The following is a 14,738-nucleotide window of genomic DNA, read 5'->3' on the forward strand; positions in this document are numbered from 1 at the left end:
ACATTAGACCACTGGTCTGGTGGAGATAGCTTCTGACATTAGATCACTGGTCTGGTGGAGATAGCTCCTGACAGTAGATCACTGGTCTGGTGGAGATAGCTCCTGACATTAGATCACTGGTCTGGTGGAGATAGCTCCTGACGTTAGATCACTGGTCTGGTGGAGATAGCTCCTGACAGTAGATCACTGGTCTGGTGGAGATAGCTCCTGACAGTAGATCAATGGTCTGGTCATTTGGAATGTTGTGGCACCACCTAGTGGTGGCAACATTTTTCTCATGGAATTATCACATTCAATTCAGTTCAGAAAGGGCCATTTGTTTCCAGATTAAGTGACAGGACAAGATCTAATGACATACATACCCAATTACACATACCGAATACCAACATACATGAGTAAAGAAATGAAAAAAGTCTGTTAATTAACTCTCTGTGATATTTGGTTATCAATTAGGCTACAGGCCTCGTTTCGTCCACACAAGATCCACCAGATCTCTGTCCGTGGAGTTTGAAGGGCAGATCTATGACATTGACCTTGCGGCAGATGACCAGTCGGCGGTCAGGAGACGTGTCATCAGAAAGCGCCACTATGAGCAGGAGGACCAGGAGTTGGCTCTGGAGTCAGAAGACGGGTCAGAGGAGATGCTGGCGGACGATACCAACACCGTGGGGTACCCCAACTCTGTCAAAGTCACACACAAGTATGTACCCCAACATATACCCCAGCTATACCAAAGGCGCACTTGGAAGACATACATGTAGTTCCTACCAAGATCATTTTTGGAAGCCCTGTCTGTTTGACTTGCTTTGGGGGGGTTGGCCTGGGTTGTAGTTTTTGACCTGGGTTGTAGTTTTTGACCTGGGTTGCAGTTAAGTTGCCTGGCTACCCATCCACATGGCTCCGGCCAAACGCCACGCCCACTAACGTTTCTTCTCCACCATGAGTCTGGATTTCCTTCCTCCCCGACTTGTTGAGAATGTGAACACATTCTGACCGTTCTAATTGGTCACAGAAACCGATGGGTTGGGCAAGAGTCGGCCTACACAGAACATGAATCGGCACAAACAACTTGTAGGGCAGCAGGTTTAGACCGATGTAGGGTGCAATCGCTAGAGCAACTACATTAAATTTATAATGAGTCGTCAGGCAAGCAGTTAAGCCCTTTGTAACTAATATATTTGTAAAATGTGGTTAGTTGATTCCTCTCTGTCCTCTCTCTCCTTCTCCGTCCCTCTCACAGGTGCTACATCCTGATGAATGACACCGTCCACTGTGAGAGAGAGATCTACTCTTCATCCAGAGCCTGGAAGGACCATAAGAGCTACGTGGACCAGGAGGTTAGTTGGTGTCTGCATCTCGTCTCCTCCTCCCTATCTCTCCCTCTCCTCTCCTCCTCCCCCATTTCTCCCTCTTCTCTCCTCCTCCCTATCTCTCCCTCTCCTCTCCTCCTCCCTATCTCTCCCTCTCCTCTCCTCCTCCCTATCTCTCCCTCTCCTCTCCTCTCCTCCTCCCTATCTCTCCCTCTCCTCTCCTCTCCTCCTCCCTATCTCTCCCTCTCCTCTCCTCCTCCCTATCTCTCCCTCTCCTCTCCTCCTCCCTATCTCTCCCTCTCTCCTCCTCCCCATCTCTCCCTCTCCTCCTCCCCATCTCCCCCTCTCCTCCTCCCTATCTCTCCCTCTCCTCTCCTCCTCCCCATCTCCCCCTCTCCTCCTCCCTATCTCTCCCTCTCCTCTCCTCCCCATCTCTCCCTCTCCTCCTCCCCATCTCCCCCTCTCCTCCTCCCCATCTCCCCCTCTCCTCCTCCCCATCTCTCCCTCTCCTCCTCCCCCATTTCTCCCTCTTCTCTCCTCCTCCCCAATCTCTCCTCTCCTCCTCCCCATCTCCCACCTTGCCTACCCTGCAAGTTGAAGTAGATGTTGCCTTCCATTACAGATAGAGGCCCTGCAGGACAAGATCAAGAACCTGCGAGAGGTCAGGGGTCACCTGAAGAGGAGACGACCTGACGGGTGTGACTGTGGTAAGAACAGGTCAGTAATGTACCTCATTGAGGGCCCCCAAATATGTGTACTATTCTTAAATATAGAAAAAATGTTAATCTGCACACTGGTATAATGCTCCCAAAGTGACAATAATGACTATGACAGAGGGGACTCTGTCAGAGTAAACCCTAGTATAGTGCATTGTCATATCTGCTGTTTTCTGTGTGGCCATCTCTCAGTCCTTTGTTGTGACCCTGACAATTGTTACCTAGGCTGCGTTTACACGGGGAGCGTTTTACACTTATTGGTCTTTTGACCAATCAGATAAGATCTTTTGACAATAATTGGGCCAAATATCAGATTGGGCTGCCTGTGTAAATGCAGCCTATGAGTCATCAGTCCTTTATTATTCATCTTGACTCTCCTGAGTTGAAGCTTTCGTGGAAAGGATACAAAACAACCGGCATATTTAGTTGCTCTTCCCTCTCTACTAAAACCAGCTACTATAGCAAAGGAGAGAGAAACAGAGAGAAGGCAGAGAGGTTGAAGAACAAGAATCAGCTCCATCCCTTTAAGTGAGTTCGTCCTCTCCTTTAATTCAGTGTGTCCGTGTTTGCCACACATCGTCCGTCGCCCATCCCTGTTCGTCTCAACCATATTAACACTAAGGTTGCATCCCAAATGGCACTCTATTCTCTATATAGTGCACTACTACCCTATAGGCCCTTGTCAAATATAGTGCACTACTACCCTATAGAGGGCATAGGGTGCCATTTGGGATGCACAGTGAGCCTGCAGTCTAGAAGTGCTCAACTGACCAATAGAATTTCATAGATGTACTGCATCTTTAATATTCCGTGAGTTTGATACGTTTCATCGCCAGTGTGGCCCCAAGTGTCTTGTGCGTTATCCTGTCTTGTGGTACGTCTGCATGGTACTTGCATGGAGTGTGCATGCTCTCCAGTCAAACCCAGGCCTGCCTTTCAGTGCAGAGATCTGGAAGTGATCGTCCCAAGCAGCAGCATGGAAACAAAATAGTGACTCAGTGGAAGGAGGGAAACTGCCCGTCCCTCTAACACAGCCATCGCCTTGCACCAGGTGGTTGAGTCTCTCACTTCTCATCAGGGCCCATAGGGCTCTTGTCAAAATTCGTGCACTATATAGGGAACGGGGTGCCATTTGGGATGCGCAAAGGAGGCACAGGGAACGGATTAGAATGCCAATACGAAGCAGCTGTGTTATGTAGTGACTTGTGTGCTCAGGGAAATGGGGCTAGGGAGAAGGGTAGAGGCTAGAATGGCCCAGAGAAAAATGATAATGTGGTACGAGAGGAGCTAGAACCTGTCATGTTCTTGGCTCCACCAGAGTTTGGGAGTTCCCGCCGATGGTTCCATCCATCGCCGTGGTAACTGACTGGCAACATGGAGAGGGCACTGCGAGGGCAGAGAGGGTGATGATATCACTCTGTTGGGTCATTACTGTAATCTGACTGGTGGGTGTGTCTGTCCGTCATGCAGGGAGGTTGCCCAGGAAGTGGATGGGAAGACCCAGCTGTTGAACGAGATCAGGAGGAAGAAGAAGGAGAGGAAAGAGAGGAAGAGGCAGAAGAAGGGGGATGACTGTAGTCTACCTGGTCTGACATGTTTCACTCACAGCAACGACCACTGGCAGACTGCCCCCTTTTGGAACCGTAAGTTACTATGTTACTACAACTAAATGTAACTACACTAAGTAGTTACTACACCTACACGTGTACTGCACTAAGTAGTTACTACACCTAAACGTGTACTGCACCAAATAGCTACCACACCGACGTGTAGTGCACTAAGTAAATTACTTCACCTAAATGTAACTGCACTGAGACGTTACTACACCTACACATGTACTGTACTAATTAGTTACTAGAAATGTACTGCACTAAGTAGTTACTACACCTAAACGTGTACTGCACTAAGTAGTTACTACACCTACATGTGTACTGCACTAAGTAGTTACTACACATACATGTGTACTGTACTAAGTAGTTACTACACATACATGTGTACTGTACTAAGTAGTTACTACACCTACACGTGTACTGTACTAAGTAGTTACTACACATACATGTGTACTGTACTAAGTAGTTACTACACATACATGTGTACTGTACTAAGTAGTTACTACACATACATGTGTACTGTACTAAGTAGTTACTACACCTACATGTGTACTGTACTAAGTAGTTACTACACATACATGTGTACTGTACTAAGTAGTTACTACACATACATGTGTACTGTACTAAGTAGTTACTACACCTAAATGTAACTACTAAGTAGTTACTACACCTAAACGTGTACTGCACCAAATAGCTACCACACCGACGTGTAGTGCACTAAGTAAATTACTTCACCTAAATGTAACTGTACTGAGACGTTACTACACCTACACACGTACTGTACTAATTAGTTACTAGAAATGTACTGCACTAAGTAGTTACTACACCTACACATGTACTGCACTAAGTAGCTACCTCACCTACACGTGTACTGCACTAAGTAGTTACTACACCTACATGTGTACTGTACTAAGTAGTTACTACACCTAAATGTAACTACTAAGTAGTTACTACACCTAAACGTGTACTGCACCAAATAGCTACCACACCGACGTGTAGTGCACTAAGTAAATTACTTCACCTAAATGTAACTGCACTGAGACGTTACTACACCTACACATGTACTGTACTAATTAGTTACTAGAAATGTACTGCACTAAGTAGTTACTACACCTAAACGTGTACTGCACTAAGTAGTTACTACACCTACATGTGTACTGCACTAAGTAGTTACTACACATACATGTGTACTGTACTAAGTAGTTACTACACATACATGTGTACTGTACTAAGTAGTTACTACACCTACACGTGTACTGTACTAAGTAGTTACTACACATACATGTGTACTGTACTAAGTAGTTACTACACATACATGTGTACTGTACTAAGTAGTTACTACACATACATGTGTACTGTACTAAGTAGTTACTACACCTACATGTGTACTGTACTAAGTAGTTACTACACATACATGTGTACTGTACTAAGTAGTTACTACACATACATGTGTACTGTACTAAGTAGTTACTACACCTAAATGTAACTACTAAGTAGTTACTACACCTAAACGTGTACTGCACCAAATAGCTACCACACCGACGTGTAGTGCACTAAGTAAATTACTTCACCTAAATGTAACTGTACTGAGACGTTACTACACCTACACACGTACTGTACTAATTAGTTACTAGAAATGTACTGCACTAAGTAGTTACTACACCTACACATGTACTGCACTAAGTAGCTACCTCACCTACACGTGTACTGCACTAAGTAGTTACTACACCTACATGTGTACTGTACTAAGTAGTTACTACACCTAAATGTAACTACTAAGTAGTTACTACACCTAAACGTGTACTGCACCAAATAGCTACCACACCGACGTGTAGTGCACTAAGTAAATTACTTCACCTAAATGTAACTGCACTGAGACGTTACTACACCTACACATGTACTGTACTAATTAGTTACTAGAAATGTACTGCACTAAGTAGTTACTACACCTACACATGTACTGCACTAAGTAGTTACTACACCTAAACGTGTACTGTACTAAGTAGTTACTACACATACATGTGTACTGTACTAAGTAGTTACTACACCTACATGTGTACTGTACTAAGTAGTTACTACACATACATGTGTACTGTACTAAGTAGTTACTACACATACACGTGTACTGTACTAAGTAGTTACTACACATACACGTGTACTGTACTAAGTAGTTACTACACATACATGTGTACTGTACTAAGTAGTTACTACACATACATGTGTACTGTACTAAGTAGTTACTACACCTACATGTGTACTGTACTAAGTAGTTACTACACCTACACGTGTACTGTACTCACATGCATTCTCATTTTAGTCATTCAGCACTGTAGCCTACACAGTAATTAAGCCACATTCACACATACACATATGTACCCACCACTCCCACAGCTCAGTAAATACCATTGGTTGAATAAAGGGTCTGTATCATCAGAAGTGATTACCAAGTGTATCAGTCTGTTGAAACAGGCTATTATTTTGGTTTCTCCCAGTTAGAGGGTTCTCTCTCTCTGTGTGTGTGTCTGTGTGGGTTCTATTGTTTAACCCTGTCCTTCCTCTCCTTCAGTTGGAGGGTTCTGTGCGTGCACCAGTTCCAACAACAACACCTACTGGTGTGTGAGAACCATCAACGAGACACACAACACCCTGTTCTGTGAGTTTGCCACGGGCTTCCTCGAGTACTTTGACCTCAACAACGACCCCTACCAGGTGAGTGGACCATAGACATGGAATCAATTCTATTTTCGATTGTACTTTTCTGTTCTATTCTGTTTCTACGGAGTGGACTACTCACAGGCACCTTTCATTAGTAGGTTGTTTTATCAATAACGATGCATTAACCTGTGTGGATGTGTCTGTGTGTGTAGCTGACCAACGCAGTGTACTCGGTGGACAGAGAGGTGTTGAACGCCCTCCATGCTCAGCTGATGGAGATGAGGAGTTGCCAGGGACACAAGCAGTGTAACCCCCGACCCAAAGGCCTGGACACAACAGGTAAACACACATATATACTACAGTACTAGTAGTAGCTACACTGCTACTACTACTACTACTACTGCTCTCTCTACTGGGTTACCTCAGAGTATGGTAAAGTTGCCCCTAGGCTCTGATTGAGGGTCAGTTTGTCATTTCCCCCGCTAATGGTTAAGGGGAGGAATGGGGGAGTCGAAGCTGATCCTAGATCTGTACCTAGGGAAAATTTCACCCTTGTGTGGTTTACTTACATCTGGTCTACAACAGAGACTACAACAGAATAGAGACTGAAACGGATCTGAAGACTAACCACTGCAGTGGTTGATTAGGGTAAACAAGTCGTACATACAGACCAAATGTGTGTGTTGTTAATAAAACATGTTTCTCACTTTAGGGTTTCAAAATTCCAGTAACTTTTCCAAAATTCCCAGGTTTTTCAGAGCTCCCGGATGGAAGATACCTGGAATCAGGATGGAATAAGCAGGAAATCTGCGTAAAAAGTTACTGGAATTTTGAAGCCCTAAACTGAAACAAGTGTACTAGGTGTATGAATAGCACTATTTGACCCAGGTTCAGTCCTGACCTGTACCTGCATGTCATTAGTTGCATGTAAACGGAGGTGATTCCCTCACTGATGTATGCAAACATTTCAACATAGGAAGGAAGGTCGAGGGGGTCATCATTAAGTCCTCTGTCTGTCTCTCTTATGTCTCCATTGTCTATTTCTGTCTAAAAACACACACACACACTCCCTGTCCTAGTTCTGACCTCAGGGATTCGTGTCCAGTCCGCAGCACCCCGATGAGACACACTATGAACATTTTCTACTTTCACAGGAACTTGGACATCCATAATGTTTTCATCACTGCGTGATTTGTATCGGTGTTATCCAGAGTTTATGGTCATTGGATTTCTCCTGGGTTTTACACAGTGAATATCTTGGTTTGTTTTGTATTGTAGTCATGACACGCACAGGGAAACCCTCTGCAGCCAAGCCGAGCCAGTCACTCAGAATGGTACGGCAACAACCCGAAATAGAGCTTTGAATTGGTTTCGGATATAATGATAACCTAATATTGTGTCCCTCATTTCAACTCCTTCTGCTGTGGAAGTGGTTTAGGTTTTCATCCCAAATGGCACCCTATTGCCTTTGTAGTACACTACTTTTGACCGGGGTCTACATAGTTCTGGTCAAATGTAGTGCACTACATAGGGAATAGGGTGACATTTGGGATGCATCCCTAATAGTGTGTCCCTCAGTTTAACTCATTCTGCTGTGGGTAATGGTTTACAATCAAAATAAGCATCCCTCTAAATTGGCATCCCATGTGGCACCCTATTCCCTATTAAGTGCACTCCTTTTGACCCGGGTCTATAGGCCATTTTGGACATCCCCCAAGTATTTTGCCACGTTCCCTATCCTATTGTGTGCTCTGGCCAGACACCCTGCTTCAGTGACTCACACAGTGTTAGCTATGAGAGCTCTGTCAACAAGCCTATTGAGCCTGGCTACTCTGACGACTACGTCTAGCTTTTCACCACCATGACGGCTATTTACAGCTAAGTGTCCCTGAGAGATGACATCACACTAGCAGCAGTTAAAAACCTTGCCACGATGATATGAGCTCTTGGTTTTAAACTTGCGGTCAGTGAACTCGTTATACCAGCACAGTAGACGTACAATAGTTTATATTTCTGTGAAGGTATTTTTTTGGGGGGGGTGTATTGGCTTTGTGCTACGAAGTTTAAGAACAAGTTGTCATATCACTGCTTGATGATTTGGAAACATTAACAACATAATGTGTTTTGTGTTTTGGACTCACCCATGGACATCATCATCACCTGAATGACTGATTTACCTTCAAGGGAAGCTAGGACCCTTCATAAAGCCACACTCTCTATCTAGCTAGCTACAAAAAAAATGATTGCAGTAAAAGTGCCTTAACTGCGGTCGACTGTCGTATTTTGGACGCAGTAATTGCAGAAAAGCTGCCGAACTGCACTTATACTGCACTCTAACTACAGTTACACAGCAAAATGACTGCAGTAAATATGTTTTTATTTTGGATGCAGTATTTACAGCATACTGCACTCTAACTGCAATCTTTTTTCATAAGGGAACCCAAAGAAATATACCTTCATCCCTATCTTTCCATCCCCTCCACCCTGCCCCAACCTGCACCTCCTCTCCTCCTTGTTCCATCGCTCCCTCCCTCTCTCCATCCATCCATACTCAAATTGCACCATCATTTCTCCTCTAGGGGCCTAGCGGGGTCTGTCCTGTCCCGTGCATGAAGAGGCATCTCCAATGTGAATGATTCCTTATTTTCTCTTATCCCCCCTCTAATTTGATTTGAGACATTAACATTGAAACTGCTCTTATTTTCCTGATCAGGAGGTAAAGATGGAGGCAGCTATGAACCACACAGGTATCCACACTTCTTTTATGATCTCTCTGGATATGTCCCAAATGGCACTCTATTACCTATGGCGTGTACTACTTTTGACCAGAGCCCTATGGGTCCTGGTCAAAAGTAGTGCACTACGTAGGGTATAGGGTGCCATTTGGGACGTAGCCTCTCTCTTTGAAAGAGGCTTCTCTTCCTAATAACTGCATGGGCCAACTCATTGACTCATTCGCACTAATAATCCATAAGGCGCCGAGCTGCTTGGTGTGTGACTGCATGCCGGGGAAGTTACCTACACTAACTAATAATCGATTGATTGGATCTTTTGAATTCTTCTTAATTGAAGGTAGCTTCATCCAATGTCATCGTGAAGTCTGAGGGGGTATCATCTTTCTACAATGCAGCCAAATTCTCCATAATTACAGCAGAAACATGTTTACCCATCTGACCCCCCCCCAGATCATACACCAACTTATCTGCTGTTTGAGTCAAACACCAACGTGCACAACTCTTTCTGTAGCTCCTTGCACCACCACATGCATCAGTCATATCCATCAGAATATCTGTCTGAAAAGTCACTTTTTGGCCGGTCTTGGCTTAACCAGCTCAACTGGTATTGCCCGGCTCCAAGTTGAGAAGAAATGTATATTTAGTCAAACTGAATTGGACCTTTCTGGTCAGTGTGGCAGTTGTCAAGAAACATCAGTTTAATCACAAGTTTATCCTCAAAAACAAAATGCTTATATTTATTATAGCATTATATTTGATAGACATGAAGTATGTAAGAGCAGAAAACATTTTCACATAAGGAACCCCCCTCCTCACACACCTGATAAATGTGTGTCCCCTGCATGTGAATGAAAACGCATGACAGCATATAGAGTCAACCATTCATTCATGGCATTCATCCATTTCATTCATGCATCGCACGATCACGGACATGTTACTAATATAACATCACCATCTTCCACACTTACCTGACCAAAGACATAGGCTGTCTCTCAAATAGCACCCTATTACCTATGTAGTGCACTATGTAGGGAATATAGTGTCTGTCATTTGGGACGCACACATGCATAAGTACATCAACTTACTTTTAGTAAGCCATAATGACACACAGTCATTGTACTTGTGCAACATGGCATCGGTCAAAATGGCATCCATTCTCCTCATGGCATTATTAGAGTAGTAGAATGGACACGAGTTGCGGGGACTTCGTTGTCCCTCTTCCTCACCTCTGACCCATTGACCTCTGTTTCTGGGCACCTGCTTCTGGGCACCAGGCAACAGTGGCATCGAAAGTGGTCAAAGAGGAGACCAAGCCAGTCCTTCCCGTGAGTCTCTTAGCCTATAGTATACTTATATAAAACCCTCTTTTTTTCCCTCTTTATAGCAGGGTGACCTAAATCTGGGCCTTGAGTCCAGTTCCCCTGCTTATTTTTAGTCCTTTAGTAAGGGACTGATTTAGACCTGTGGCACCAGGCGAGTGCCATTAACTGCCAGGTAAAAATGACAAATGGAACTAGACTCAAAGTCCAGGTTTGAGTATCCCTGCTCTTTAGTACTTCGTACATGCCCTGTAGGCCAGAGTGAGTTTGAAAGAGCTCCCTCTAGTAATCAACAATGATACAGGGTGTGTCTATCAGGGTTAGGGGGGTCGGTTCCATTTCAATTCAGTCAAGGACTTGTCCAATTGTTGGAATTTGACTTAATTTACTAAAATGAAATGGAATCCACTCCAACCGTATTGATAGTAAGCATATACCCTAACTATGATTCCAATTTGAGTATATTGGCCGCAACTGTATTTTTCTAATGCACCACACAGCAGGCTCATCATTCACTCTCTCCTTCCTCAACACTCCTTTTTTTTGCAGATGTTCATCATCCTATTTTCCTCCCCTCCTTTATTTCCCAGATTCCATTTTCTTTTGTTCCAGGTTACCTGGATACTCATTGGAAAACAACAAGCCTATCATCAGTCTTCTTTTTTTAGTTTAGCTAGTCTAACGGTAGATCTGACAATTTGATGTATCTTTGAGGAAATATTGTCATTTTATGTCAAGATGACTTGTGTTTTCTCTGCTGCTTATGGCTTCAGCTTGGGTGCTGTGTTTACCCTGCCATAGAGGAGGCTGCAGGCTAGATTCTGCTGCTGGGCATGACTGCATGACATGTGACCCAACACAACCACACACTTCCCCTAATTACACCACACACTTCCCCTAATTACACCACACACTCCCAGTCCCATACAACATTACCACCAACTCTCACACTCCCACACACTACCAGTCCGATACAACATTACCACCAATTCTCCCACTCACACTCCCATACACTACCACACTCCCAGTCCCATACAACATTACCACCAACACTCCCACACACTCCCACATTACCACCAACACTCCCTGCTCCAGCCCTTGACCCTCTCATCCTCTCCCCTCATAGCACTCAGCCAGTCTGGGACGGACGAGCGGGTTAAGCTGCCCAACCTGACGGAGGAGGAGGTGGACTGGCGAGGTCTGGAGGAGCTGTATAGTAGTGTAAACCAGAGCCTGTACCAGCACAGGACTGACTACAGCCTCAGACAGGACGACTGGCACATCTTCCAGAAGGATGTAGATAATATGTTTGCACTGAGACACGTTTTAGACTCGAAACTTCAAAACAACGACGACAACCAAACCCATAAGCTTGACTTAAAGGATGACCCGGCATCGGCAACTTCCCTGGCAGAGCAGGGTTCCGGGTCTGGGGCTGGGGGGCTGGAGGAGGGCAGCGGAGGAGAAGGTACGCCCAGCCGGGACATCTGGCCAGAACCGGTCATCCTGAATCGGGCCACAGAGGGATTACCGGAGACCCCATGCACTACCCATCCTGCCCCTAGCACACCCCCACCACCACCTCCTCCATTAACACCCACACGCCCCACACCTCAGAGGTCAGAGGTTAAAGTTCAACTAGAATCTGTGAATGACCTCCCTGACGAGACTTATCCATTAGACAGACCCCCCAGAGTGGTGTCTGGAATGTCAGCAGGTCAGAGGAGAGGAGGGGTCAGAGGGGGGGAAGTGGTTGCCGGTGGTGAAGTGTGGTTGGCCCATCAGCTGGAGGAGGACTGGCTAGATGGCGAGGGGGAGGGGCTAGTCTTCAGCGGGAACGGGAACAACGGCCTGACTGAGATGGAGACGCGGCACGATGACCTGCTCCGCACCCACAACAGCCTGGAGATGGGGCTGGGACTGGGGTCTTACCCAGGCCAGGCCCAGACCCAACAGGGCAGTCTCATCCAGGGACTGGAGCTGGGACTAGACAAGGAGGAGGAAGAGGACATATTCCAAGGCCAGGGCTACCTCCCCCTCTCTCCACAGACACTGAGGCCCAGAGTACAGGCCTCCACCACCACCACTACTACCAGCACTAGGAGCCCGCCTCAGACTCAGACTGGCGCCCCACAGGGGACTGGGGTGGTAGTGCATAACCCCCAGCTCCAACAGGCACATCTACAGATAGAGGTACAGGTCGAGTCCCATGCCCAGCTCCAAGCCCTGGACTATGAGGGTAGTGGGTCTCCCCCCCAGCCCTCTTCCAACCACACCCAGTGAGACATATACAGACAAACGCACGTGCTGGCCTGACATTGGGCGGCCCAGCCGGTCACCATAGAGACACAGAGAGACACAGAAACTGGGGGACATGGAGAGCCAAGAAGGCCAACGATGATGCCACCACCTGTCAGTCTGACTTAGAGCTGTATTATTCATGAGTATTAAAGTTATTATTATTGTTGATTTTTTTTTACAGGTGCTTCCATTTATTATTAGAAGAACTACAGTGTTATGTTGTTTTTCCAAAATATATATTTAGAAAAAGAAAAGCCTTAATGCAGCTGAAATTAATAAAATATGGGAATTTTAATAAAAGTCCAAGTGGATAACACCATTGTTTTAAATATATATTTTTAACAATAAAAACAGGGTTTTCTAGTCTGAAGGTTAGTGGTCATTTAGCGTTACCAGAGAGGAAGAGGCGAAGCGAGAGGGTTTACCAGGCTGAACATCTGTCCACGTTAAGCTAATTACTAAGCAAGCGGGGGGCAATGAGTGCCGAATTTTGTCAAGATAAAAATGTAAAGCTATTTTGATATGTGAGACTTATTTGATCTAATAGAAGTTTCTTAATGCTTAAGTTGTTACGAGTTTACCGATATAAGTGTAACGCACGTGACATCCCAGCAACTTTGATAGTGTTTATACCTGTCGAATTTCGAGACGGTCTATGCATTATCAGGAGGCTAGCATAGGATCTCACTCCATTGAATACAGGCGGTTGACATCAACACCCCTCATTGAATATTCAAAAAAGTATTCAAATACTGACATGTATCCACCAATCCAAAGATTGTAACAGGTGGGAGCGTGATAGCCCACCGTTACGCTCTGTGGACAATGAATCCCATTGTTAGGGCGGAGACACAATCTTATTGTCATTATATCCAGTATCTCTGGCATTACCTAACACCTTTGTGTGCTACAATGGCGTTGGCTAATGCTAACGTCTTGGTATGTGCTTCAATAGAGTTGGCTAATGCTAACATCTTGATGTACTACAATGGAGTTGGCTAATGCAAACACCTCGGTATGCTACAATTGAGTTGGCTAATGCTAACGCCTTGGCTAATGCTAACAGACTCAGGCCGGGATTAAATCCGATCAGCGTTAGATCTGCGTAGAGTGCTTGACATGTAAAGGACATTTCCAATTGAGCGTTTGCCATGAATGAGATCTCCACGAAAGTGGAAACATTCATTTAAAAATTTGACAAAGGAGGAAAGGCTTGAATCCCGGTCTCAGTCATCTCTCGACCAATTATCACAGTGCAGTCCCATCAGAAATATAACCACTGACAAATCAGATGATCACAATAGTTTGACCATAATTGCACTTTGAACATTTAATTAGCTTTTCCCTCGTACTGACCGTTGCCTTTAGTTTAAATGTTTGTGGTTTGGAAACACGTATTCACTGTAACTCCAATGGCATCTCAAAGCTTAACACTGATCATTGGTATTTCATTTTTAACACAGTGAATTCATTTAAAGGGTAAGTTGGTTTCATGGATACTTGCTACTGCAAGTGCAACACTGAAAGTTCAGTTTAAAAAAAAAAGTTAGCAATGAACATTGCTAACATAATTTTGTGAGTTGTAATTATTTAACTTAGTTCACTATGTTATGTTACTCTTCTAGCTACAGTAACTTTTTGTTCTACACTCAGCCATCATCATCACCTAATTAAATTAAAACTTCAGATATTAATCACAAATGAACTACCGCACACAATAAAACTCACATTAGACCAGTATTCCCTATTGCATTGATAATCAAGGATGCACATAATCATCCCCAAGTTACATCTCAAAAAGAGACAACGACCACAAAGCCAAAACCTAAGAATGTCCCAAATGGCACCCTATTCACTTTAAAGTGCCTTACTTTTGACCAGAGCAACATGGGCCCTGGTCGAAAGTAGTGCACTACACTATATAGGGTGCCATTTGAGATGCCATCCCTAATCTTTTCCTCCATTGCTTGAATAGCATATGACATTACTACTATGAGGTGATCTATGCGTCATTTATGATACTGTCTGTTAGACTATACTGTATATTCTATATGCAATAAGCAAAGAATCATAGGATTTAATCCACACCACT

At 44.6% G+C, this 14,738-nt stretch overlaps 1 protein-coding gene across 4 annotated transcripts in view; it reads left to right on the plus strand.

Annotated features, from left to right (window-relative positions):
• Window positions 1-12,962, plus strand: part of sulf1 (sulfatase 1) — a 69,000-nt gene extending 56,038 nt beyond the window's left edge. The window contains exons 12-20 of one of the 4 annotated variants that reach the window (XM_065019472.1): window positions 454-700; window positions 1,241-1,337; window positions 1,933-2,027; window positions 2,480-2,554; window positions 3,497-3,669; window positions 6,203-6,345; window positions 6,504-6,630; window positions 9,005-9,038; window positions 11,472-11,598. In XM_065019472.1, the coding sequence (XP_064875544.1) occupies window positions 454-700; window positions 1,241-1,337; window positions 1,933-2,027; window positions 2,480-2,554; window positions 3,497-3,669; window positions 6,203-6,345; window positions 6,504-6,630; window positions 9,005-9,038; window positions 11,472-11,505 (1,025 nt within the window). In that variant the 3' untranslated portion in view covers window positions 11,506-11,598. Of the gene's footprint in view, window positions 1-453; window positions 701-1,240; window positions 1,338-1,932; window positions 2,028-2,479; window positions 2,555-3,496; window positions 3,670-6,202; window positions 6,346-6,503; window positions 6,631-9,004; window positions 9,039-11,471 lie in introns of all 4 variants that reach the window. The other 3 variants (XM_065019473.1, XM_065019470.1, XM_065019471.1) reach the window with 3 other exon arrangements.
• Window positions 12,963-14,738: the final 1,776 nt, after the last annotated feature.

The sequence above is a fragment of the Oncorhynchus nerka genome, linkage group LG6 (assembly GCF_034236695.1).
Source record: "Oncorhynchus nerka isolate Pitt River linkage group LG6, Oner_Uvic_2.0, whole genome shotgun sequence".
NCBI lineage: Eukaryota > Metazoa > Chordata > Actinopteri > Salmoniformes > Salmonidae > Oncorhynchus > Oncorhynchus nerka.